We start from the raw sequence: 23856 nt of genomic DNA, 5'->3' as shown, positions 1-23856 counted from the left end.
CTGTCATATGCATTAAGTAGGACCAGGTCTAACCTAAAAAACTCAGGCTGTCCAGCACAATGCCATTGAAACTAGAAGTGCCTATTAATCAGAGAGCTGCAGCAGAGTCTTCTATATAAGAATGAGCTTGAACAGATTGGCTGGAAGAAGGTTCAATCAGGAGTAAGGGATATTATATGGGCTCCAGTGAGCCCTTGATTCTTTTTGGTGTCAAGGGAATTCTGAAGTCAGCTCTTATATTTGTTGTACATTCATGTAACTGTTTCATATCATTGGAAAATATGTTAATTATGCAGAATTATAAAGATAATAATGAGAAAAAGATGACCACTTTCCAAACAAATAACCTGTTTAGTTATAATTGTGTTTCCATTCTTGCTGAATTAAATCTAAAAATACAAAATGTATTGTTTAAGTCAATAATCTAATGAAAATTTGGTTTTCTTAAGACTTTCTTACAAATATGGGTACTAATTTAGCCATAATTTGAGAAAATTGCTATTTTACACAAAATATGAACCTGAACTTCACCAAATTTCAGTAGGTTTTACCTTTTTGTTCTGAACAGCAACAATAGCTGGTAATGTTTTTAAAACATAGATACTCTATTACAAGAGTAGGTCTGAAAGTACAGTGTGAATGCTGATTGATCTGTCTGTATTTTGCTATAGTAGGTGGTATTTCAATCAATGCTATCTGTGTAGTGGTTTGCATGCTTAAGTTGATTGATCAAAGTCTATGCCACTCAGTATATGCCACTCACGGAGTCTGTTAAAATAAAACATGCTGGCACCTTTTCCAAATATGCTGAGCTGAATTTCCTGATCCTTGGAGGTGGAATTGGAAGCAACTAGGGGAAATTAGAGGAGAGCCACATCAGGTTTCTAATTCCAGGGAATATCTGCTTCAATGAGATGGCAGGAAGCCAAATTATGCTGACCGTGGTGTGATTTAATGGTTTCCACCATTGGAGTGACCCCAAATACACGACCAGAGTGCAACGCTACTTGCAGTTCATTGGAGTGGCCGCTTGGCAACAGCTGAGTACCTTCCAGGGTCAGAGGATCTATGTGCCAGTGACAGAATCACAGGAATCAAAGGCTACAACCCAGTCTGTCACTTGGCTTCCAAGCTTGTCATCCTGCCTGCAACAGGTCTCTCTATTTGTGCCTCCCTCAGCCACATGCATCTCTCTCACCTGTTAAGCGCCATTCTGTAGGGCTGCAGGTCCTCTCCTTGTGCCTCCTTCAATGACGGGATTGCAACCCATCTGGGAAATAACCCTCTGCCTTCTATCCTCATTCAAAATCACAATGTGCAACAAAAATGATCATAATGTGTCAACACCAAGTGTGAGTTTACCATATTATAATCATTGCCAGGGATACCGCTGTGTTTCTCATTTCAGTTTAGAATTTTGCTTTTCTAATATGATTCATATGGTTCATCTGTTTTACGTCCAGTTTCTCTTTTTTGCTGCTGGCAGTTGCCAATACAAGATCAACAGCAAAGAGCATTCCATGCACTTAGTACTTGACAACTTTTATACTGCATCACTATTAATTGTGGTGTAATGAGACATTCTTCTTGTTGCTGTAACACTCTGCAGCAGACACACTAATACTGACCAGATAGGCATGCAAATCTGCAGGGGACCCCGCATGAATCTTTGCTGATCCATTGAAATAGAGAGAAAATTGAGCTAGTTCTCTACTTCTTTCCCCAAGCTCCGGACCCAAGTAATCTAATTTTTACAAACACAACAGGAAGTAAGTTTGTCCCAATTACTCTGCATTTCTCAGGATGTACTGGGACTAAGTGTCATAATCACATCCTTGTAAACTGGCCTTGTGCCTATGGATGACACTGTCCAGTGACATTGAATTGTGGAAAAGAAGGGTATTCCATGAAGAATGCGCATCAACAGAGGCAGATGATCAGTTCTAAAGAAATATATGAGCTACAGAGCAGTAGGTAGAAAGGAAACCACATCAAAGAGGTGCAAAGGAAGTGGATCACATGGAAATTTAAGAGCTCTATGTGATAAGATGATGAACCATTGGAAATGAATGCATTGGAAACATGAAAACAGGAAAATCAGAGCAGAGATAATCCATTTGACTCCTTAATACCCTTTGCCTCCAGAAATTTATCAATTTCTTTCTTAAATACATTCAGTGATTCAGCTTCCATAGCATTGTGCAGTAGAGAATTCCACAGGTTCACCACCCTCTGAGTGAAGAAATTTCTCCTCATTTCACTCTGAAATAGCTTACTGCGTATCCTGATAGTAAGACTTTCTAGAGATATTTAAAGAGAAGAGTTAAGAAAGTGGGCATTGGTTCTGTAGAAAGTCAGACGGGAGAATTAACAATGGAAAATAAGGAACTGGAACATGAATTGAACAGGTACTTTGTATCAGTCTTCATTATTGAAGATACTAGCAACACCTCAAAAGTATGATAAATCAAAAAATATGAAAAGGTGGGAGGAACTCCGGAAAATCACAATCAACCACACAAATGGTACCAAGTAAATTGTTGGAGCTGCAGGCTAGTCAATATTTAGCTCATGGTGGACTTCATCTAAGGGCTTCAATTAAGTAGCCATTGAAATAGTTGATGCAAACTCAGAAATACTGGGGAAACTCAGCAGATTTGGCAGTGACTGTGGAGAGAGAAATAGGGTTAACATTTCAGAATGTTTTTCTGAAGAGTCATATAGAACTCAAAGTGTTAACTCTGTTTTTCTCTCCACAGCCGATGCCGCGGTTTCTGAGTTTCTCCAGCATTTTCTGTATTTGTTTCAGATTTCTGGCATCTGCAGTATTTTGCCTTTATTCGAGGTTATTTATATTTTGGTTTTAATTTTCCAAAACATCCATGATTTCAGGATTGCCCCATTAAATTGGAAGATACTTAATGGAAATCCTTTATTCAAAAATGAAGAGAGACAGAAAGCAGGCAAATACAAGCCAGTTAGCTTCACATTTGTCAGAGAGAAAATGTTAGAGGCTATTATTAAGTAAAGGACAGTTGGGCACTTGGATAAGTTCGAAATAATTAGGCAGAGTCAACAAGTTTCTGCAGGCTAGAGGTGTTAAAGAGTCAAATGGACTATTTCTGCTCCTATTTTCTGTGTTATCATGTTTCCAATACACTCACTTCCAGTGGTTGATCACCTTATCACACAGAGCTTTGTCATCAGAGGGAAACCATGTTTGACAAATCTATTGGTGTTCTTTGAGGAAATAGCACATACTGTGGAGAATGGGGAAACAGGAGAGGTCCTGAGTCTCGATTCCCAGAAGGTCTTCAATAAGATGCCAAACCAAAGGCTATTGTAGGAAATAAAAGGTAATTTGTACTAGATTAGATTAGATTACTTACAACATGGAAACAGGCCCTTCGGCCCAACAAGTCCATACCAACCCTCCGAAGAGCAACCCACCCAGTCCCATTCCCCTACATTTACCCCTCCACCTAATACTTGAGGCAATTTAGCATGGCCAATTCATCTAACCTGCACATCTTTGGACTGTGGGAGGAAACCGGAGCACCCGGAGGAAACCCATGCAGACATAGGGAAAATGTGCAAACTCCTCACAGACAGTTGCCCGAGGCGGGAATTGAACCCGGTTCTCTGGCGCTGTGAGTCAGCAGTGCTAACCACTGTGCCACCATGCCGCCCTGAAGATATCAAATTGGCAAGAATGGAAGATAACAGGAAGCAGAGAGCACGCGTAAATTGACCTTTTATAGGTTAGCAAGATGTAGTGAGTGGTTTGCCATAGGAATTGATGGGAGCTGAACCGTTTGCAATTTACATAAAAATTAGAATGTAAGAACTAGGAGCAGGAGAAGGTAAGTCCCTCAAGCCTGTTCCACTATTAAATACAATCATTGCTGCTCTCATCTCAGCCTCAACTCCACTTGCATCTCTACTCTCCATTACCCTTCAACCCATTACTAATTTAAAAACCTGTCTATCTTCTCAAATCTATTCAGTCCACCTCCGCGCTTTGGAGTAGTGAATTCCACAGATTCAAGCCTTTGAGAGACATAATTCCTCCTCACCTCTGTTTTAAGTCTGTTACCCCGATGCTAAAACCATGAGTTTTTGTTTTAGCCAGCCCCACACAAAGAAACATCTGCTCTACATCTACTTCGTCAATCTCCTTTAACATCTTATACATCACATATAAGTCTCCTCTCATTCATCTAAACTCCAGAGAGTATAGGCTTAAACTCCTCAATCTCTGTTTATAAGACAAAGCCCTCATCTCTGGAATCAATCTCGTGAACCTACTTGATTTCGATGAAGGAAGAGAAGGTTTGTTTGCCAAATTTACTGATGAAACAATGATCGGAAGGCAAGTGAGCTATGAAGCAGACAAAAGGATGCTATAAAAAAGTGGAATGACTGTGCAGATATGTGGCAAATAGAGTAGAGTGTGAGAAAATGTGAAAAGATCCATTTTGGCAGTAAGAATAAAAGTGAGTATATTATGTAAATTGTGAGAGACTGCAGAACCCCAAGATACAGAGAGATCTTGGTGTACTCATGTATGATTCACAATAGATTAGTATGCAGGCACAGCATTAAGAAAGACAGTAGAATGCAAACTTTGAAGACAAATGTATGGAGGTTATGCTTTAATTATACTCCAGGGGATTGATGAGACCATATCTGTGGTACTGAGTACAGTGTTGGTCACCTTATTTCAGGGAGAAAGTAAAGGTGTTGGATGAAGTTCAGAGGAGCAGCTTTCCAGACTAATGCCTAGAATGAGAGGGTTATCTTATGAGAAAAGGCTGGACTGGCTAGCTAGAGTTTAGAAATGTAGAGGTATTTGACTGAACAGTAGATCCTCAGCAGGGTAGATGTGGAGAAGATGTTTCCTCTAATGTGGAATCTAGAACTAAGGGTCACTGATTAAATATAAGGGGTTACACATTTAAAACAGAGATTAAAGCAAGGGGCTGAAAGGTTATCAAAAGTAGGCAGGAATTGAGATTTGAGGTTTACAATTAAATGAACTTTTGAATGTCAGTGTAGACTCAAAAGCTCAAAAACTCAAAAGTAAACTTGTGCTGCTAATTTGTATGCTTGCATATGTCAGCACGTTGTCTCATGAGGAAAGATTTGACAAACTGGTCATGTTTCCATTGGAGATTAGAAGAGTGACTTAATTGAGGCATTTAAGATCCTGAATCATCTTGATAAGGTGGAAGTGGGTGAATCAAGAATGAGGGTTTTTTTATAATTAGGGTTGATCTTTCAGGATAGAAATTAGGAGTTTTTTCACACAGACATTGTGCAATTTTGGAATTCTCTGCCTCAGAAGGCAGAGCAAGTGGAATTGTTAAATATTTTTATGGCAGAGGTAGATAGATTCTTGTTAGCCAAGGGAATCAAAGGTTATTGAGGTACATGGGAATGTGGAAAACAAAACACAAACAGAAAAATTTGTGATTCTACTGAATGACAGAGCAGACTTGAGTGCCCGAACAGCGTCCTTCTGCTTTAATTTGTATGTTGGTAAATCTTTGCTGAATCAAATAGTAAAAGGAATTAAAACATTGGCAAAGATTTTTTTAAATATAAAGACTTGGGTAATCAGAAATTTGAGAAAATGCTGGAAAATCTCAGCAGATCTGGCAGCATCTGTAAGGAGAGAAAAGAGCTGATGTTTCGAGTCTAACTGACCCTTTGTCAAAGCTTTGACAAAGGGTCAGTTAGACTCAAAATGTCAGCTCTTTCCTCTCCTTACAGATGCTGCCAGACCTGCTGTGATTTTCCAGCATTTTCTCTTTTGATTTCAGATTCCAGCATCCGCAGTAATTTGCTTTTAATCAGAAATTTGAGGCTGAGCTGAAATGTGGAAATATCATAGATAAATCTTATCAAAGCAAAATCCCAATTCTCGTCAAAATCTGGAACTGAGATTTTGTAAAGTAAACTGATCAAAAATTTCTACAATATCAAAATAATTTTTTTTCAAAAATCTTTTATTAACTCAGAAACATCCAAACATCAAAAGATAAATACAGACGAGAGGGTCAATCAGCTAATCTTAGTTCAACCATCTCATAAGAAAACATCTACAATCAGTTTATAGCATACAGCTCACATTAATTATTTAGTTTTTTCCCCTTCATTACCTTTCAATTGAGAGAATGAAATAAGTCATTGAATCTTTCATATTACATCATATTCTGGATTTATGCACAACATTGCTTTTCTTTTACATTCTTTTCCATTTTTTCAGTAATAAGCAAATAAAGTTGTATTGAGCAATAAATGACTGTCTGGGGCTCAGTGACTAGCCTTGATCTTCCTTTCTTTCAATCTGTTCCATTTCCTAATTCAATCAACAAAACAACTTCGCGATACCTAGAGATACTCTCATAGAACTATAACTTCAATAGATTTTCTGTCCATTAAAAGTCAATGGATGAAACTAAAGCAGCTTATGCTCTGCTGAAAAAAAACTGTTAGATGAAAACTTTTAACAAAGTGTCTTAGATTCTATCTAACAGTTAAAAATGCAGATTTACTTTGCAAGTAATAACATTAAACATCAGGAAAAATAATATAATAGCAATATATTCAAAAGCATGGTCAATTATGGATCCTATGCCATAATTTTCTTCAATGGATATACTCAAGTGTACTGCAGTCCATTTTATTGACCAATACTACTTTTAACAATAATAAATGTATTACCAAAATGAGGAAACTGCAGCACACATTAAGAAACTTACAGAAAAGAAAACACACTAAAAGGAAATACTGTTCATCCATTATATTCTGCTGTAAGACATGTTCTAGCTCATTGTCTCACATGAGATTCTTACACTCATTACTAGAGAAAAGTTTTCCCAATGTCTTCCTCACGGCCTTTTTCATGTTTGGGTTATTTTTTTCTCAGTTGATCTGCAAGGTTGGCTGAAGAATCCCATCTACCCTTTACTACAGGTGGGTCACCTGCATGAACATGTCTGTTGAGTGTCAATCCGGCATTCCGAGCTAGCACTCAGATCCCTGTTTTCAAGAACTCATTGGAGTAGGACCAAAATCCAATTCTTATGACTCAGAGGCAAGATTGCTATCAATCTAACACCATTTGGATATAAGTATCCCAGAAGATGTCTTCTTCATATTTTGAGCACATATTCAAATCTCCACTACTTGGAGTACCAGAGTGAGGTTCAAATCCATCATTTCCTGACTCAACAGTGAGACTGATAACACATAGCCAAGTGTTCATTCTGTAGCTACTAAAATAGTTACAAATAATCAGCATTAACTGTATAGGCAATCTTAGTAGGTAACCTAGGGCCAAAATGTCTTAGAATCTCTGTCAGAGAAAGTGAGAACTGCAGATGCTGGTGATCAGAGAGTGGTGCTGGAAAAGCATAGCAAGTCAGGCAGCATCTAAGAAGCAGCAGGAGAATCGATGTTTTGGGCATAAGCCCTTCATCAGGAATGAAAGGCTTAGTCTTGATGAAGGGCTTATCTCCAAAATGTCCATTCTCCTGCTCCTCAGATGCTGCCTGACCTGCTGTGATTTTCCAGCACCACACTCTCAACTTAGAATCTCAGTCAACCTTGCACAAAGTTCTGAGAGACAGAGGCCCAATTGGGCCAGGTTGGCACTGGTTTTAGGAGTTTCAGATTGTCTTTGCCCACTTTATCTGGGGAGATCTGTACACTGAATGAGTTGACGAATCTCTAAATCAGCACATGCGAATCCCCACTCTTGCTGCAAAACAGGATAGCAGCCAAGACATACTTCAAGAAAAGGATTCTCTTTTAAATTCTTAAAGGTTGCCCACCATGTAAAGAGCTGAAGAATTCATGGCTGGGATCAAATAAATCGTCCACTCTGATGGTGGGTATTGGAAATGTGCCCAAAGTTTTGCATATGCCCATCTGCTTTGTACAAATGAGGTGCCCTCATTATTCTTTGAAAACCTTTATCAGAACAAAAATATCTATGTTCAAACCATATTACTGCAAGACCAGGAGGTCTTCTGCTGCAATGGGTGATTGCTACTCCTGTGCTGGACCTCCAAGTACAAGACCTACTCCAGGACTTGATAAGCAAGGATGGTGTGTTCACAATGGGTTAACTGTCAAATTGTAAGGCTTTCTAATATGGCCCAGTGACAGACAGTAATACCAGTGGAGATTTCTTAGCAGACATATGGATGGAAAGAAAATTGGAACTTCTACCATCACTATTCACAGCTGCAGACCATGGCATGCATGTAAAGTGTACGTTCCCACAGAAACTCAGATTCCTCGGGGGACCAGTTTAGTTAGTTGACTGGGTGACTGTTATGGATCAGATTGATACAACAGCATAGGGTTAAACAAAATAAATTCTATTAAGTTTCTCAAACATTATTTTTCTTAATCAAATCCATGCAGGTTGGCTTTGCTTAATCCATATTGCTGCTTAACCCATATTACTTACAAATAAATAAATAAGAATGAGGGTCTCATGATATACATGAAATCCCAAAAGCATTTTAAGTTGTTCACAAGTAGGCGGGTATCCCATCAGGTAAAGTTGTTGAAAAGCAGCAAAATAATTGAAATAATATGACAAAAAGTCTTCTTTCCTGAGGCCAGAAAGAGCTATTGTTTAAGCCTCTGTTGTGACCACATCTCCACTGATGCAGTCTGTAAAACCACAGACTTTTTACCAACTGTAGCCTACCTTGTTGCTGTTACGTTGGTGTCAGATTTAGACTCTGGTACACCGTCTCTTTGTCTTCCCCTGCTGGCTACCTGCTCAAAATAGATTGTCTGGCAAAGTTCAAATGGAACCCAACATTTAAAATCTGCTGCACATCAAACTCGAACTCAAAAGATTCCTACCAAGAGTTAAAACTTATCAAAACTTGCTCGTACTGACTGCAGACTAATTCACCTATAAATTACCAAGTCTTTACTCATCTCTATAATTTAATAGGCATGTTACATTTTCTTTTCTGAGGATTGAAAAATGGCAGCTCAAACCTCTGCTATTTCCTTTCTGACTAGCTTCTATTTTGTAACCAGTTACACTTTTGCCTCTAGACTGACTCTCCAGTGTAGTTCTAAGCAAGTGTGGCTTTGTGAGAACTATTGTGCACTGAAGAAAACATCATCCTCTCTGCCTATTTCGTGAATTTATGTGGATGTGAAATATTCATTGCAATGTTTAAAGAAGAACAATGAGATCACTTGGTTTCCTGGGAAGACCTCCTGCCTCTACCAACATGACCAAAAACAGATAAATTGGTCATTAATCTCATTGTTGTCTGTGGAATCCTGCAGACTGCATACTGAATGCTATGTTGCTTACAGAACAACAATCACTGTATTTCAAAATAATTCAGTGTGACGCTTCTAAGAGCCATGATAAAGCACTATACAAATGCAAACATTTTTTTACAGCTTTCAACAGCACTGAACAAAATGTCTAGCAATGAACATGCTATCACTTCTCCCCAAATTAAGATAAGTCACCAAGGACCTGAACAGAATTTTGTGGAATATTATTGAATTATTGCAAATAATTTTGCATTATGTTAAAAATGTTATGACATTTGCTAAAGAAGTAAATTGTTGCCACAAATTCTTGCAAGTTTATGGGCTTTGGATTTGTAAGTCTACTTTTAATTGGCATTTTTTTCCTATAGCTCCCACTGTCTTGCAAATGCCTGGAAATAGCAACAAAATTATAATAGATAATACAACTGTAATTTTGCATATGAAAAATTGTGTTTATCATTATAACTGGGATTCATGTACTAAAATGTTATAAACATTAATGCAATTCTCTTTTCATTGCAGTATTTTATTATGGACAATACTATTATTTGTAGGAAATATAGGGAAGATATATGGAGTACGAGACACCATCATAAGTGCTCAGTTTGAATCCAGCTCAGACAGGAAAGCTGATCATTTCTGTTAACTGTAATTATACAACTGTCAGTGAAATGGCTTTGGGCAATCTCAATCTAGTTTTCAATCAGCCTGAGTAGACCGAACAAATCTGCATTTAATTTGCTGTGAATTGACATTAGGCTTGCCAGTCCTGCTCAGAGAGACTTTCATGGGGACAATTGGTATAGAACATGGAATGCAATGTAACAATGCACTCTTTTCAGACTCAGAAATGTTAAAAAAAAATTCTCTTAACTATTTTGTGCTCACGATGCTTTCATCATAGCTAAATGACCCACTCTGGTATTTACATTTAGTAAAAGTATTTATATCTTCTTCTAGAATGTTGTCACAACTTTTCTGAAATAGAATCCAGATTTTCCCTATTCGAGTCATAGAGTCATACAGCTCGGAGACAGACCCTTCGTTCCAACTCATCCATTCTGACCAGATATCCTAAACTAATCTAGTCCCATTTGCCAACACTTGGCCCATATCCCTCTAAACCTTTCCTATTCATACATCCATCCAGATGCCTTTTAAATGTTGTAGTTGTATCAGCCTCCATCACTTCCTCTTGCAGCTCTATTGTTGGTGCAAATTAAAGAAGGCTTTAGATTGCATGTGGTCTTTGTAACAAATGGTCTGCTGATGACTTGGATCAATCTTACACACTGCAAAGGCTATGGACCCTGACAACATCCAGCAGTGGCACAGAAGCTTTATGCACAAAACAAACTGTGTCCCTAACCAAATTAGTGTAATACGGCTAAAACACTGGAATCCACAGGTCAGAGATTTGGAATTCTGTGGTAAATCATCTCCTGTCTCATCAAAGGCTATACGGCACGAATCTGAAGTGCTACAGAATACTCTCTACTTGCCTAGAAAATTGGTACTTCTAGAACAGTCAAGATGGCTGCCACAGTCCTGGACAAAGCAATGTTTGATCAACATCCCTCCCATTAAGTTAAATATTCATTTCTTCCAAATTGTTCATAGTGGCAGCAGTGTGCACTGTATGGAAGATGCACTATAGTAACTCACCAGAGCTCCATTGATGATACCTTCCAAAGTCATGACCTTTACTATCTGGGAAGGTAAGGAAGCAGATGCAAGAAAACACTACCACTGGTAAATTAATATTGCGGATGTACAGGACACTGATGAAGCCCCTTTTAAAATATTGCGTACAATTGTGGTTTCCCTGCTATAGGAAAAATGTTGAAAAACATGAGAGAGTTCAGAAAAGATTTACAAAGGTATTACCAGGCTTGGAGGGTTTGAGCTATAGTGAGAGGCTGAATAGGCTGGGGCTATTTTCCCTAGAGCATCAGAGGCTGAGGGGTCACCTTATAGAGGATTATAAAATCATGAAGGGCACGAGATGGGTTGAATAGCCAAGGTCTTTTTTCCAGTGTAGGGATGCCTAAAACCAGAGGATATAGGTTTAAGGTGAGAGGGACAAGCTTTAAAGTGAACCACGCAGAGGGGAGGATGTGTATGGAATGTGGTAGTGGAGGAAGCTACAATTACAATATTTAAAAGGATCTGGATTGGTGCATTTATAGGAAGGATTTAGAGGGATACAGGCCAAATACTGGCAAATGGGACTAGATTGGTTTAGAATATCTGGTCGGCCTGGAGGAGTTGGACCGAAGGGCCTATTTCTGTGCTGTATAACTGTCTGACTCATTCCAAGCTGCATTTGACATAGAACGGAATCACTATTCTTTCACTCTCTTCCCAGCAGTACTGTGGATTTACCTGCATGAGGTGAGAAAAACAGTTCAAGAAGGTGGCTCATCATCAACTTTGCAAGATCAATTCTGGCAATTACAGATGAGAAACAAATTCTAGCAAGCCAGAAATGTCCACATCCCATTAAAACATGAAAAAATAATGATAAAAATCCACAACTTCATTTTGTTGAACTTTAATTAGTGCAAAAATACCGATAGCGCAAACTTGAAAGTAGCGAATCAAAAACCATCCTGAAAACTGAACAGGAATAAGAAAACAGTCCTGGCTTTTCAACACTATAATCACAGTTTAATTGAGTATTAAGAGTACAACAAAGTACAAAACAAGGAAAGAACTCGCAACCTATTTTGTGCAGCACTTCCACAGTCCATAGAAAGTATATCAGATGTTCATATCTCAAAGATTCTGGCTTATTCTGAAGTAAGTTATGTAGAAGCATAATGAACGAGCCCTGATCCATTTTGCGAAGAGAATTCAAAATGACATAATTGATTTTTTCAAGATTGTGGAGATAATCGCAACTTGATACTGCCAAACAATTCAATAGTCGTAAAGATATTTTAAAAACATGCAATTTACAATGCAAGAAAATACTCACCCAACTTCTCAAGTCTTGTTTGAACTTTGTAACTTTGAAACTCTAACAGTATAGGTTAATTAGGTAGCTGTATCTGTATTATCAAAGCATTTTAAACAACTGGATTACAAAAACATTTCCAGCAAAGATTAAAGGTTTTCTTCTTTGAAAGTAAAATTATAGACAGATATTAACAGTTAGTTAATACCAATGCCCTTTTATTGCATCCATCATCCAAAATGTTAATATTAGCCTTGTCAGGAATCAAAATAATATTGGACTTGTTGAATTTTCACTACTAATGCAAGCAATATATCATTGGTTATTATTCCAGATGTGCTTTCCCATTGGAGAGCTATTGGGGTAGCATCAGTTCCTAGTACTCTAAGGAATAACATGAATGTCTGTCTTGATGGCCATCAGTGACACCTGAATTCCAGAAAGCACAATGAGACAGATTGTGATGGAGAGGGAAAGCTGGTAGTACATCCATTAGTTAGACTAATAATTGCACGTTTAGCCCAGATTTATATCGAGATAGAGCACATCCCACTGTGCGAGAAGAAGTCACGCATTGCAAGATCAACCTCCTAAGCTGCCATCTCTCATTTCTCTGGGGCAGAAATCTGATCAGGTTGTATTTCACACACATGTTGCCATTGAAATAGCCAGCTGCTTCCACTGATTTGGGATTTTGGAGTGCTTGGGATTTGAAACTTTAAGTGTGGACAATTAACTAGGTAGCAGCAGATCTGTTCTCAATGAATTCCTTTTGGATATCAGGGTACCCCTTTGGATTAGTAAGGTACCCCTGCAGATATGGTCTCATGATATTTTGAGGGTGAACATCAGGGACTAAGGAGGGTCAGGGGCAAGTACCTTTGAAGACTGTTAGCTGTGGAGAAACTTGGGTGGAAATGATTCATAAATTCTTTGGATCGTCCAACTTCTGAACAAGTATCAATCTGTCAAGAAGTGTCCACAAATATAAAACTGAGCCGTGAGCTCTATGGGGAATAAGGGGGTGTGAGAGATAATGTTGAGGCAGCGTTATGTTCTCCCCTTTTGAATCAGCTGCTAGGACATATTTAGTGGAGGTAAGACACCTTTGGCCGAGTGAAGATACCCTTTGAATTCATGATAAAGCATGCTCGTGTTAAAATGTTCATACATTCACTGTGACTGGCAAAGTTGTTAAGGGACTTATGTTAACAAATGGGACTAGATTAGGTTAGGATATTTGGTTGGCATGGACGAGTTGGACTGAAGAGTCTGTTTCCATGCTGTACATCTCTATGCCTATATGACTCTAAACTGTCCCAAGGATATGTGGAGTTAAAATCATGCAAGGTATTTCAGAACGCCTGGCCATATATAACCATTATAAGATTTGTGCTGTGTGACTGATTTTTACAATAGGGTACTTATTGACAGATAGCTCTGACCACTTATTGAATGGAAATATTTGTTCACGGAAGTTATGAAGCACTTGTGTGTAGAGTCGATTTACATAAAGGAACAGTTAAACCAATTTCAATGTTAGGGTGATTTGTGTATCAATGACAGTGTGTTCTTTTCAATAGTGAATGGTAACTTTGTTTTCTGTCAAGTTGCCTCCTGATTGATGCCTAATTCTGATAATAGCTGAGTTAGTGTGGAGATGGAAGGGCATAGGGAAATGGAAAGGTATTATGATTCAGTATAGAGGTGATAGAGGGCTATGGGGACAATTGTGCATATAGTTGACAAGAGCTCATAGACATGAATAGACTGCCATTGCAAGTATGAAAACCTGTGGAATTTCCTAAATGGGCACAGTGTGACATTACAGGATATAAGGAGCCAGGCAAGGTGAATAGGTTAGCATAGCAGTATGAAGGGCCAGTGGGATGGGCACAAAAGCACAGGTTGGTATGAATGGGACATAGAGAGTAAGGGATGAGAGCAAGATTGAAGTTTGCTGTTTTTACCTTTACTTTTAATCTTTGAGTAAAGTGTCAAAAGTCCTCAGGCAGGCTTTATGCACTGGTCATTTTGGGAACTGGCAAGCTCTTAGACTCTTCCTGGGAGGCCCAGTCTGAATCCCAATCCAGTAACCCCTCACCCCCACTGGACTGAACCTAAAGCGTGGGCATGAATTTCTCATGAATAGGCACCCTCAACTCAGGAATGCAAATTGGGGCCTTATTGTTTAAACTATTGCTGCCCACAAAGTCACTGGAAGTGTAAGCTGGTAACAGTGCAGCAAGGGTAACAGGATCATTGATAACCTTAGTGAACAACAGAACAGATATCATCTTAAACAATGAGATTAAAGGATTAAGAAACAAAATTAGAAAGTACTGAGAAGAAGTGTTTAATAGAGTGGTGAATTCAATGTCAAATCAGGTACAGAAGGAGAAATAAGGAGAGAAAAAGAGAAAAGTAGAATTTTAAAAATTATTTTTCCTTTTTCATGTTTAAAACCTCCTAAATCATTTCACAATCAGAAGAAACTAGGTTCCACGTTTATGATTGTTTACTTTCTGGCTAAGAGAGTTGATTAACAGTGATAAACAATTATTGTATCATTAAAAAGTTAATTACATTGATAAATGGCATGCTTGACTTTCTGAGCAATTAATTTGGAAACACAGCCATTTCATGAAAATCACGTGGACATAAAGTGTGGGATGCTGTATCAATAGGTTAATGGCAAGCTGCAGAAATGAGCTAGAAACTTGTGGTGATTCACAATTAACGTGGTATTTCCACTCTGCTTGAAGCTGCTGGCTGATATGAGGGTGAATAAGTTGTATTTCATTCAGATACGTTTCGTTTAGACAGCATGTGCTACTCTTCATTGATATTCAACTTGTTGAATATTTCAATAGTTCTAAGACCTCATGTTAATGTTATGGCTCATATGTCAGAACAGTGCTTAAAACAACAAATATGAATGTGAAAATATCAACGTTTCTTGCAGTGCCCCATTTATGTGCAGACAATAATTATTAAAATAAGAAATATATTTCAACTCAATGCCTGCAAAGATAAAGTACCATCCCCCCCAAAAAAAGTCAGTTATAAAAACATGCATTACTCTTTTTAAGTAGAAAATATACTGCAAACAAAGATGTGGAAAATGTCACAGTCATCACAGTATATGATGAATTGTTTCTAAATGACCAGAACTCATTGTTGGCAAACTATCTGTTCAGTCTCATGCAGAAATTAAAAACATGTATTGTAAAGGCCTGTATCACAAGTAGACTGATATGTTCAGTCCAAAAGGAGTTAAAGAGGCTCCAAAAATGGTTTTAACTATATATTATATTATTGATCATTTATTTCTAATATAGCTGAAGTAGTATGATTTCCATATTCTTAATGTTGTGTCATGTCATTTTTACAAGACTTGTTTTTGACATTCTCATCAAAACATTTGTCATTAAAAGGTCATTCTTGTCATTAGAGTGTGATGTCAAATTCAACAACATTTGAGATATTTCATACAAACAATATATTTCATACAAATATATATCATACATACAATATTATTGTACATAAAACTTATTCTATTGCATGGCCATGTTGTAGCTTTGATGTAACATCTACAATGCAAATTAATGGATGAATGGTACAAAACATGCTAATGTTCAAGTAGTTTAAGGTCAATTGCTTCTTACCTCCCAGAGATGACGACTGTTCCTGAGAGCTCCAACTTGTACTTTTTCTCTGGAGATGGCAACTCCCTGGTAAGGCCCAAGCCAGGTCCCCTGTGGAATGCGTTGTGCTGCACAGATGCCATAGCCCAGGCCTGGCACGGTGCTTGTACATAAGCACACTTCGCGTGGCAACTCACGCAGGCCACATGGCACATCAGGTGGAGGTGCAGCTGCACTGCTGCTTGTACCCACTAGGCGACGCAGTGAGTGTAGTGGCCCATGCATTGGGCATTCACCATTCCGATTGTCAGCACACATGTCACAGCCTAAGGAGAGAAGGACAATTTAGACTAGTCAGTGAAGGAAAAACCACTTAGTCTAAAAGATAGTGGAACGGGCATGGATTAGACTTAGAGACTAGACCAGGGACATAGGTTAATCTGGCAGCAAAGAAAGAAGGTTGGACTGAAAGGAGGTTAGACAGAGCAAAATAGGTTAAATCAAGTCATAAGTGAAAGGGCAAGTTTGGCTGAGTGGCAAGTGGGCTGATGTATTTCATTGAATGGCAAAGAAAGGAGAACAGATAGAAAACGGGTTACTCTAATCAGCAAGAAAGAAGAACTGGGAAAGAAGAGGTACAGACCACTACTGTACTAATAATTATAATTAGATTTGTGCAATGTCTTTTATATTGAAACCTCTCAAAGTACTCCTTGCCATACATTTTTAAAATGTAGTAAATGTTGGGTAGAAAGGCAGATCATTAGCAATGAGCTACACTCGAAGGTGAGGGAGTGAGCAAGATAAGGTGAGTAACCAAGGAACTGAAGATGCTTCATTCAATCCTTAATGGTTATTTAGAGGGACAGGCTAAACTAGACAGCAAGAAGGAAGGTCAGATTAGAATGAACGATCTGAGAGTGGAGATTGAATTAACTGAGTAGTGAGGAAGATATGAGGTTAGAATACGTGCCAACTATCAGGGCTGATGAAAAGGGTTGTAAGGGGGGAGACCGAGACAGTCGATTAGTGAAAGGAGACAGCAGGAAACAGCAAATGTCAACTTATTCCTTACTCAGCTTATTGCGATTTACAACAAGAGTTAAAGACTATTTATTATACAGACTTCAGCAATTCAGACGGCGTACAGACATCGTCATTTTTTTTTGTAAAGGCAAAAATGGAAGCATTTGTTTCGGTTTCTTCAAGCGTTTAGAAAAAAGTCATGTTCCCTTGTATTGTTCACCAGTGAAAAGTCTAAAATCAGATGGAGAGCTACATCCCAATCACGTCTTCAACTAAATATAAACATTAAGAGCTTTATAGTTTTTTTCTTAAAAATGTCATTCCCAAATCCTGTCCTGGATAATTGTTTTAATTGATCACTTACGTACATTGTAGTGTTTACATTTGGAAGCAAAGACTTTTCTCAGTAACTGCTACCTGTCTATCGCTATATAATAGTTTATGCCGAAAGTATGAAAAAAAATCACCTTTCTACAGCGATGATTTAATTTGCATGTTTTCCTGTTTCATTGAGAGGGTTGCAGTCTGTAATATTGCATTATCCAGAGATGCAGTATGTACACGAATTAACCTCTCTGTCCACACCGAGGAGTTCTTCAATTAATCCATACAACAGTGTCGTGCTGCCAATCTTCCTACAAATTATTCTGCATTTTGCAGTCGCTAAGTACCTTATTGCAGAGCACGAGTATCACATTTAATTCTTCGGGCGTGGCGGGGGGAGATGCTGGCAGATAGCAATGTGTTGAAGTATTCTAACACGGTTTTAGGCGCGGTTTTAATTGTTTCTCTTTGATTTGGAAACTTGGGAATATACTCAGGAGTAATTGCCACGATCCACAGCAATGTGACGGGAGGACATCTTAATCCAATCTCTAAAGCAGCAAGAAATGTGTCATAAATGGCTTGGCTATGATAAATGGCTTACCATTATGAATTCAGCAACAGTTTCGGACACAAAGATGCGCGAGAAATTACTCGGGCATGTCCCATTGCCCAGAATGTAAGGTCACGGCAAATGAATTACTTCCTTATTTAAAATAGAGAGAGCTCGTTTCTCAATTTAATTAATTTCCAAAACTAGTAACTAGACACGATTGATTGATGACATTCTTCCAAATCCAACAATTCATTTTACTGTCGAACTATAATCCATCCGACATATTTTAATTGTCAGAATCCCGATTGAGCGCGATTCTCGGCGGGAACGTTTGAAATAAGTTGCCTTCTACTCACAAAATTCTTCAGACAGCGAATTGTGTGGACTTTGGGGTTTATAAATAGTGTTCTGAATGAGCTATAAACATAGGTTTTAACAATTAAAAAGTCCAGGTGACTTATAAGATGCTGTAGAAAGGACAGTGACGGTGCGAAGCTAAACCAGTAAACACTGCGGTTTATCCAATCAGTGGACTGACAATGTATACCGTTGTGCAACAGAGTTTGCCACTCAGCCTTGTCTCTGTAGGTTTGTTGCTCTGACTGTACATGCCTGATGGATGGAAACTCCTTGGTGTGGTCGTGTTGAGCTATCGAAGCTGTTTTTTTTTGTGAATGGGAGAAGGACAGTCAGAACAGGACTGGAACCAATCGAAACTGGCGCCTATTCCTTCCCTGGCTGCTCTTCAACTTTTTCACAAAACTGAGCCTCTTTTCTAACCCACATAAACTAGCGCCCGCCCCAAGTTTTCCTTCTCAGCTCAAAGTTTACAGCATTAAAACTGATGGGTTAAACTAGAGATTTCCATTAAATTGTTGAGTTTTTAAAAATATATAAATGCAAATAAACAAGCATGCTCACTTACATCCCCAACAAACACGCACATACTTCATTTTAACTTTGATTGAAGATGTAATATTTCCGTACAATACTGTCAATGATTTTTGATGTTAAATAAATTATGTCCAACAGTCTCAGATATTTTAGATTATTATGCGTGTTTGGTTACAATATAAGAGTGGGAAACACTCGGTTAAACATGCTTATTGAACCCGCTATTATTGTCGTGTCCTCTGTCTGAAACCACATAGAAACGACATCAGCAAATCCGAGTTTTGAAGTCCAGAGTTTAATAGGGCTACACAGTACTGTTCGTTCAAGACAATCTATGTATGCATCGTGTCTTGTACGACAATCATCCAAAACATTTACAGCCATTCAGCACAGAGGAGCTACAAGTCCTAAACTGTGGACAATTGCTCCGTATATACGTGGTTTATTGCAGTCAAAATTGTTTTAAAGTTCCAACACATTGTATACTTGGAGGCTCCGTCTCCCGACCATATGCTGAGTTGAAACAAATGTTTTAATTGAATAAAATTCCAGGATTGCAGATTCTTCCCTAACCTCGTAGTGAAACTTTTTAAGAGTCCTACATTTTTGTCAAGCCTTGCTTGGACGCTTCTTTCTAACTTGACAGTGAGACAGGAATAACCTGAATTACTCAGAAAGCTGCCCTAATACGGTATTCCTTTATAAAACAATTTTTATTACTTCCCGTTAGTTTTCACACAGACAGGACTGTTCAGATGAAATATTCCCACGACTAACTGTAAATGAGTAAAGTAACAGTAAGCAAAGTTCCTCTATGTTTAATCTCTGGTCAACATGATCTGCACCCACAGTTCAACCTTCGTGATCACTTTGAAAGCGATATTTTTTAAAAGAACAATGTCGATATTCTTACTTATTTGAAGTTGTGAGCTATTATATATCACACACGCTGTATGGTTAATCTGAGGCGACAGGGAAATTACACAGAACAAAATACAAGTGGCACAAAAAAGCATTTGTCTATTAGATAGATGTATTTCCAAATACTCAATATTAGAACGTCATTCGACTGAATAATTTTGTTTTGCTGTCAATACAAGATTGCATTGAATTGGCAGATTAATATATTTGCAACCTATCCGCCCATATGAGGCAATAGTCTCTGCTCCAAAGCATAAATTCCAAATTGTAAGTCGTTTGATAAGTTTCTATCAGAACGATCATGATATGTTTTATATAAAAATATATAAATCAGATCGGCGACATACTGTATTAATTATGCAAAAACAATAGAATTATGTAAATATAAAAATATGTTCTCTCAGATTGCAATGCAACTGGAGTAAACAGTTGTCCTGTGAGTACTTCTTCACTCCGATGTGTCTTGCTGTGTTTCCTACCAATACTTGGTGTGTTCCTGGTTACACAGAGGACTGGGACTGTACGGTGGGTAGCTGATTGGATTTTACCAGGTTGACGGAGTTTGGGGGGGGGGGGGGGGTTGGGGGGGGGCGGGGTGAAGAAAGACAGATAGGATTTTTAGATAAAACTACGGCTGGTCCCTAAGAGACCCAAACAATACCGAGATGATGAATAGCATCTCTGAGGCGATCGATCGGTGCCCTGATACAGTCGATTCGGCGAGCTTTCTCCAGAAAACTAGTGGCAATTAATTGTGTCTTGTCCGCTCATCGCTCATCTTTGTGTGGCAGTTATCGACGGAGATTAGTGCTGATGGACCATTTTATCACGTTAAATAAACATTTACCACCTTTCAACCAAAGGAAATATGGATAATAAAGCTATAGTTAGAGAAGGTAGCCATTCTTGAAATGACCGCTTAGTTTATGAAGAATATGTGCTAATTTGACACCTTCGATATTTTGGGTTACTTTATTTGCAGTTGTTGAAAGAATTCAGGGGAGGGAAGTTGGTTGACGGTTATCAGTTAATTCTGTAACTTCAGGATCCATCCCAGTCTTAACAGTAAAATCTTTCACTGGTTTCTGTTTACCTCAGCATCTATAAGGACCTTGCTCATTCATCCAAGCTGTTGTATATATGAAATGAGTTATCTCAGCTTAGCTGTTGAGAAAAAAAAATCGATCAAACAGAAAAGTATCTATGGATTCCAGAAAACAAATGTTTGGCTCGAGACTGAAGATGATGGAATTATACTCCTGCATCCACATCCCTATCAACTAGTTTAAATGTTCCACTGTTTTGAAGTAAAAGGTGCCAGCGGGAATAATCGGAGCCTTTCAAAGTGAGAGGGTTTTTTTAATAAAAAAAATGTCTTAACCTTAGGGCTGACCTAAAATCACGTTTAGTTTTATTTTGTGCAGAGTTTTCAAACACCTATTTAAACCAGGGCTTTAATTATGAAGCCCATTAATCTTAGCTGAAAAGAATGTCTTCAACTCTTTGCTGTCTTTTGGACTTGGGTCTCGCCTCTGACTCAGGCATATTCCATGTCAAATTGCGCATTACTGCATTAGGTATTTGCAAGCTGTCTGAAGACTTTTTTTAGTTTGCTGGTATGTTAAACTGCCACTATTTTGATGTTTTTGCGAATTGGTCTGTATTGTCGGTCAAACAGTTTGGGATAATTTACCTGAAAAAAAACTTTTCATAGGACCATTGACTGAGGGATGTTTTCACTTGTTTTGACCTCTTCGTTGGGTTTTTTAAGCACCAGTTTGTACAAACGCAAAGGCAGGATAGCTCCAAGCAGAGCCTATGCTAAAGAGCGATTTCTGTCACTTGGCAATCTCCCTTATTGATTCCGAGAAAGGGGATGTTTGATTCGGTCGAGTTTCAAGCCAAACCACAATAAGGCAGCATCTTCAGGGTGTTAAGCACTATTGTATTCTTTTTTTTAAAAAAAATGATGGATTTACGCCGCATATTGTTCCAATTTCGCTTCAAACCAGTCGCCTTTGATTTGATATTGGGCCGGGAGAGCTGGTGAAAACTTTATACGGGCATTTTGAAAATCAAAAAAAAACTTTGTACGTCAACGGCTGGGAATATTGTCTGGGAGACTCCTTATATGAGATTGCAGGAAATTTGTGATCCAGCTTTGGTCCATTGTTATCTAACTGTGCTGCAGTATGTTGGGATGAACTTTCTAATTGAGTGAATCAAATGTTCCACCTACTTGACAATCTGTTTGGTCTGTGTTGCAATTTGAAATCTATTTCCTTTGTTAAAGTTCTGGGGAGGGAGGTATGACAGGCGATATATTGGAGAGTGACAGATATGATTTACTCACGGTTATTGGGGTCTGTGGTGTGGTTGTTGACTGGGATGATCTCCATTCTCTGCTGCCCGTACAGGTAATAGTCCAGGTCTTCTGTTGTGAAGGAGAATGGCGGGACCCTCTCCGGCCCCGAGGAGCACAGTTCTTTGCCTTGGTTGCCGTTGAGCGCCGAGGGCGGATCAGAAACCGGGCGCTGCCCCAGCACCGAGATCTGCGGCACAGGAACCGGGGTCAAGCCGGAGAAAGACAGGGAACACGCCGAAGGAGAGGACGAGGAGGCAGATGAGGAGGTGAGAGGTCCAGAGTGCTGGCGGAGGCTGTCGTTTGCCGGGCCAGCTCTATCGAGTGACTGGAGCTGACTGGGAATCACTGTCAGGGAGCCGACCTTCAGCTGTGTCTGGGGGAAAAGCTGCTTCCAGTGTTGCATGTAGGCAGGGTCGACCTTCAGGAAAGCGGATCCACTGGTCTCGCTGGGTTTCATCATCTCAATAGACTTCCAACTTCAATAATAACAACAAATACAGTCACTAAGCATAGCTTGCACAAAACTGACTTTCATAAGTTATTCTTTAGCAGGCATATCCTTAGATTTTATTCGCAAGATATAAAATGAAATGTTTATGATGAATATGTTGTTATCTCAGCGCAAACAGGCTTTAGCGGGAGCGGTGATGAACTGTAAGTTGTGTTACATCCAGATACTGAACTACACCGAGTTTGAATCTATGAACGGCCCGCGTCTACAGTTCAAGTGACAGGTCAAATAAATTATAAAGTATTGTACGATTCTCTAACACAACGCACTAAAAGTAGCCGGAATCCAAAATGTCATCTGACAAAGAGGCATTTTGAAAACACATGGATTTAGTTTCGCTTCGGTTACTAAGAGTCTGGACACCGCCTGAATATCAGGGTGTGACACTGTCTTTTCTCCGGCTTTTTTTCTTAGAAGTACATTATAACGTAACAACTTGGAGAAAACTTGCAGGAGCCGTGGACCAACTGCCCAACTTGGAACTGACGTCCTTCTGTGCAATTATAATACACAGCCGTGGGAGACCGCTTTTGCATGACTTACCTACGAGATGTTATTCCAGTCAGCGTTCTGACTGTTAGAACAGAAGCGCCGTGCTTTCTATAAGTCTACTTCCGCATTTATCCTAAAAGGACGGTTATTATGTGGGAATCGCCGTGCGTTAGATTCGAGCCACGGGATTGTGTTCATCTATGAGGTCCCTGTAACGTTTACAGTCTGACTTGGAGCAGGACACGTGGTTTTTTACGACAGCACAGATTTGGCAGTGGACGGGGGAGGGGGGAATGTAACGTTGATGAAAACTGGAAAGTAACCACACCCCATTACATACAAACCCCAGCCATGTCAACCACATGTTAGAACATTTCTCTAAAGATAACACTTAAACCTGACAGCATAGCAAACACTCCTGGGAGTAGCTCAATTTGCATAACTTGTGGCAAATAGAGTTTTTAAAACCTGGTTTTAGTCTACTTCAACAATGTGCACACACAATCTATTGCCCGAATTACTGGGCATCAAGATGTCCCATGTATTTACTGTTTTAATTCTAATTCAGAAAAACATTGGGAAGAAGTCACAGAGATGGAACAAAAGTAGAGCAGTGCGTATGAATGTTGAGTAGATGGTTTTAGATAACTCAGGCCAGAATATATCCAGCAAAGTTGCGTCGTAAAGTTTATATGTTTTTTTCCCAGTCTGTAGCCCCTACTATCAGCACAGTTTGCGTGTTTAGGTCTCTGTTTCTCTATTCTTTCCTCCCACGAATGTCCTCGTGCGAGTTTTCCTCGTCTTTAACTTTCCTTGGTCCACTTTCCTATC

At 38.9% G+C, this 23856-nt stretch overlaps 1 protein-coding gene across 1 annotated transcript in view; it reads right to left on the bottom strand.

Annotated features, from left to right (window-relative positions):
* prdm6 (PR domain containing 6) overlaps positions 1-23235 on the bottom strand; it is a 208603-nt gene extending 185368 nt beyond the window's left edge. Inside the window, exons 1-3 of the mRNA XM_072584508.1 lie at positions 23077-23235; positions 22011-22498; positions 15958-16262 (exon numbers count right to left, since the gene is read on the bottom strand). Of these exons, the coding sequence (XP_072440609.1) occupies positions 15958-16262; positions 22011-22482 (777 nt within the window). The 5' untranslated portion in view covers positions 22483-22498; positions 23077-23235. The remainder of the gene's footprint in view (positions 1-15957; positions 16263-22010; positions 22499-23076) is intronic.
* Positions 23236-23856: the final 621 nt, after the last annotated feature.

Source organism: Chiloscyllium punctatum, chromosome 2, assembly GCF_047496795.1.
Source record: "Chiloscyllium punctatum isolate Juve2018m chromosome 2, sChiPun1.3, whole genome shotgun sequence".
Lineage (NCBI taxonomy): Eukaryota > Metazoa > Chordata > Chondrichthyes > Orectolobiformes > Hemiscylliidae > Chiloscyllium > Chiloscyllium punctatum.
This window is presented reverse-complemented; position numbering and strand designations above follow the sequence as displayed.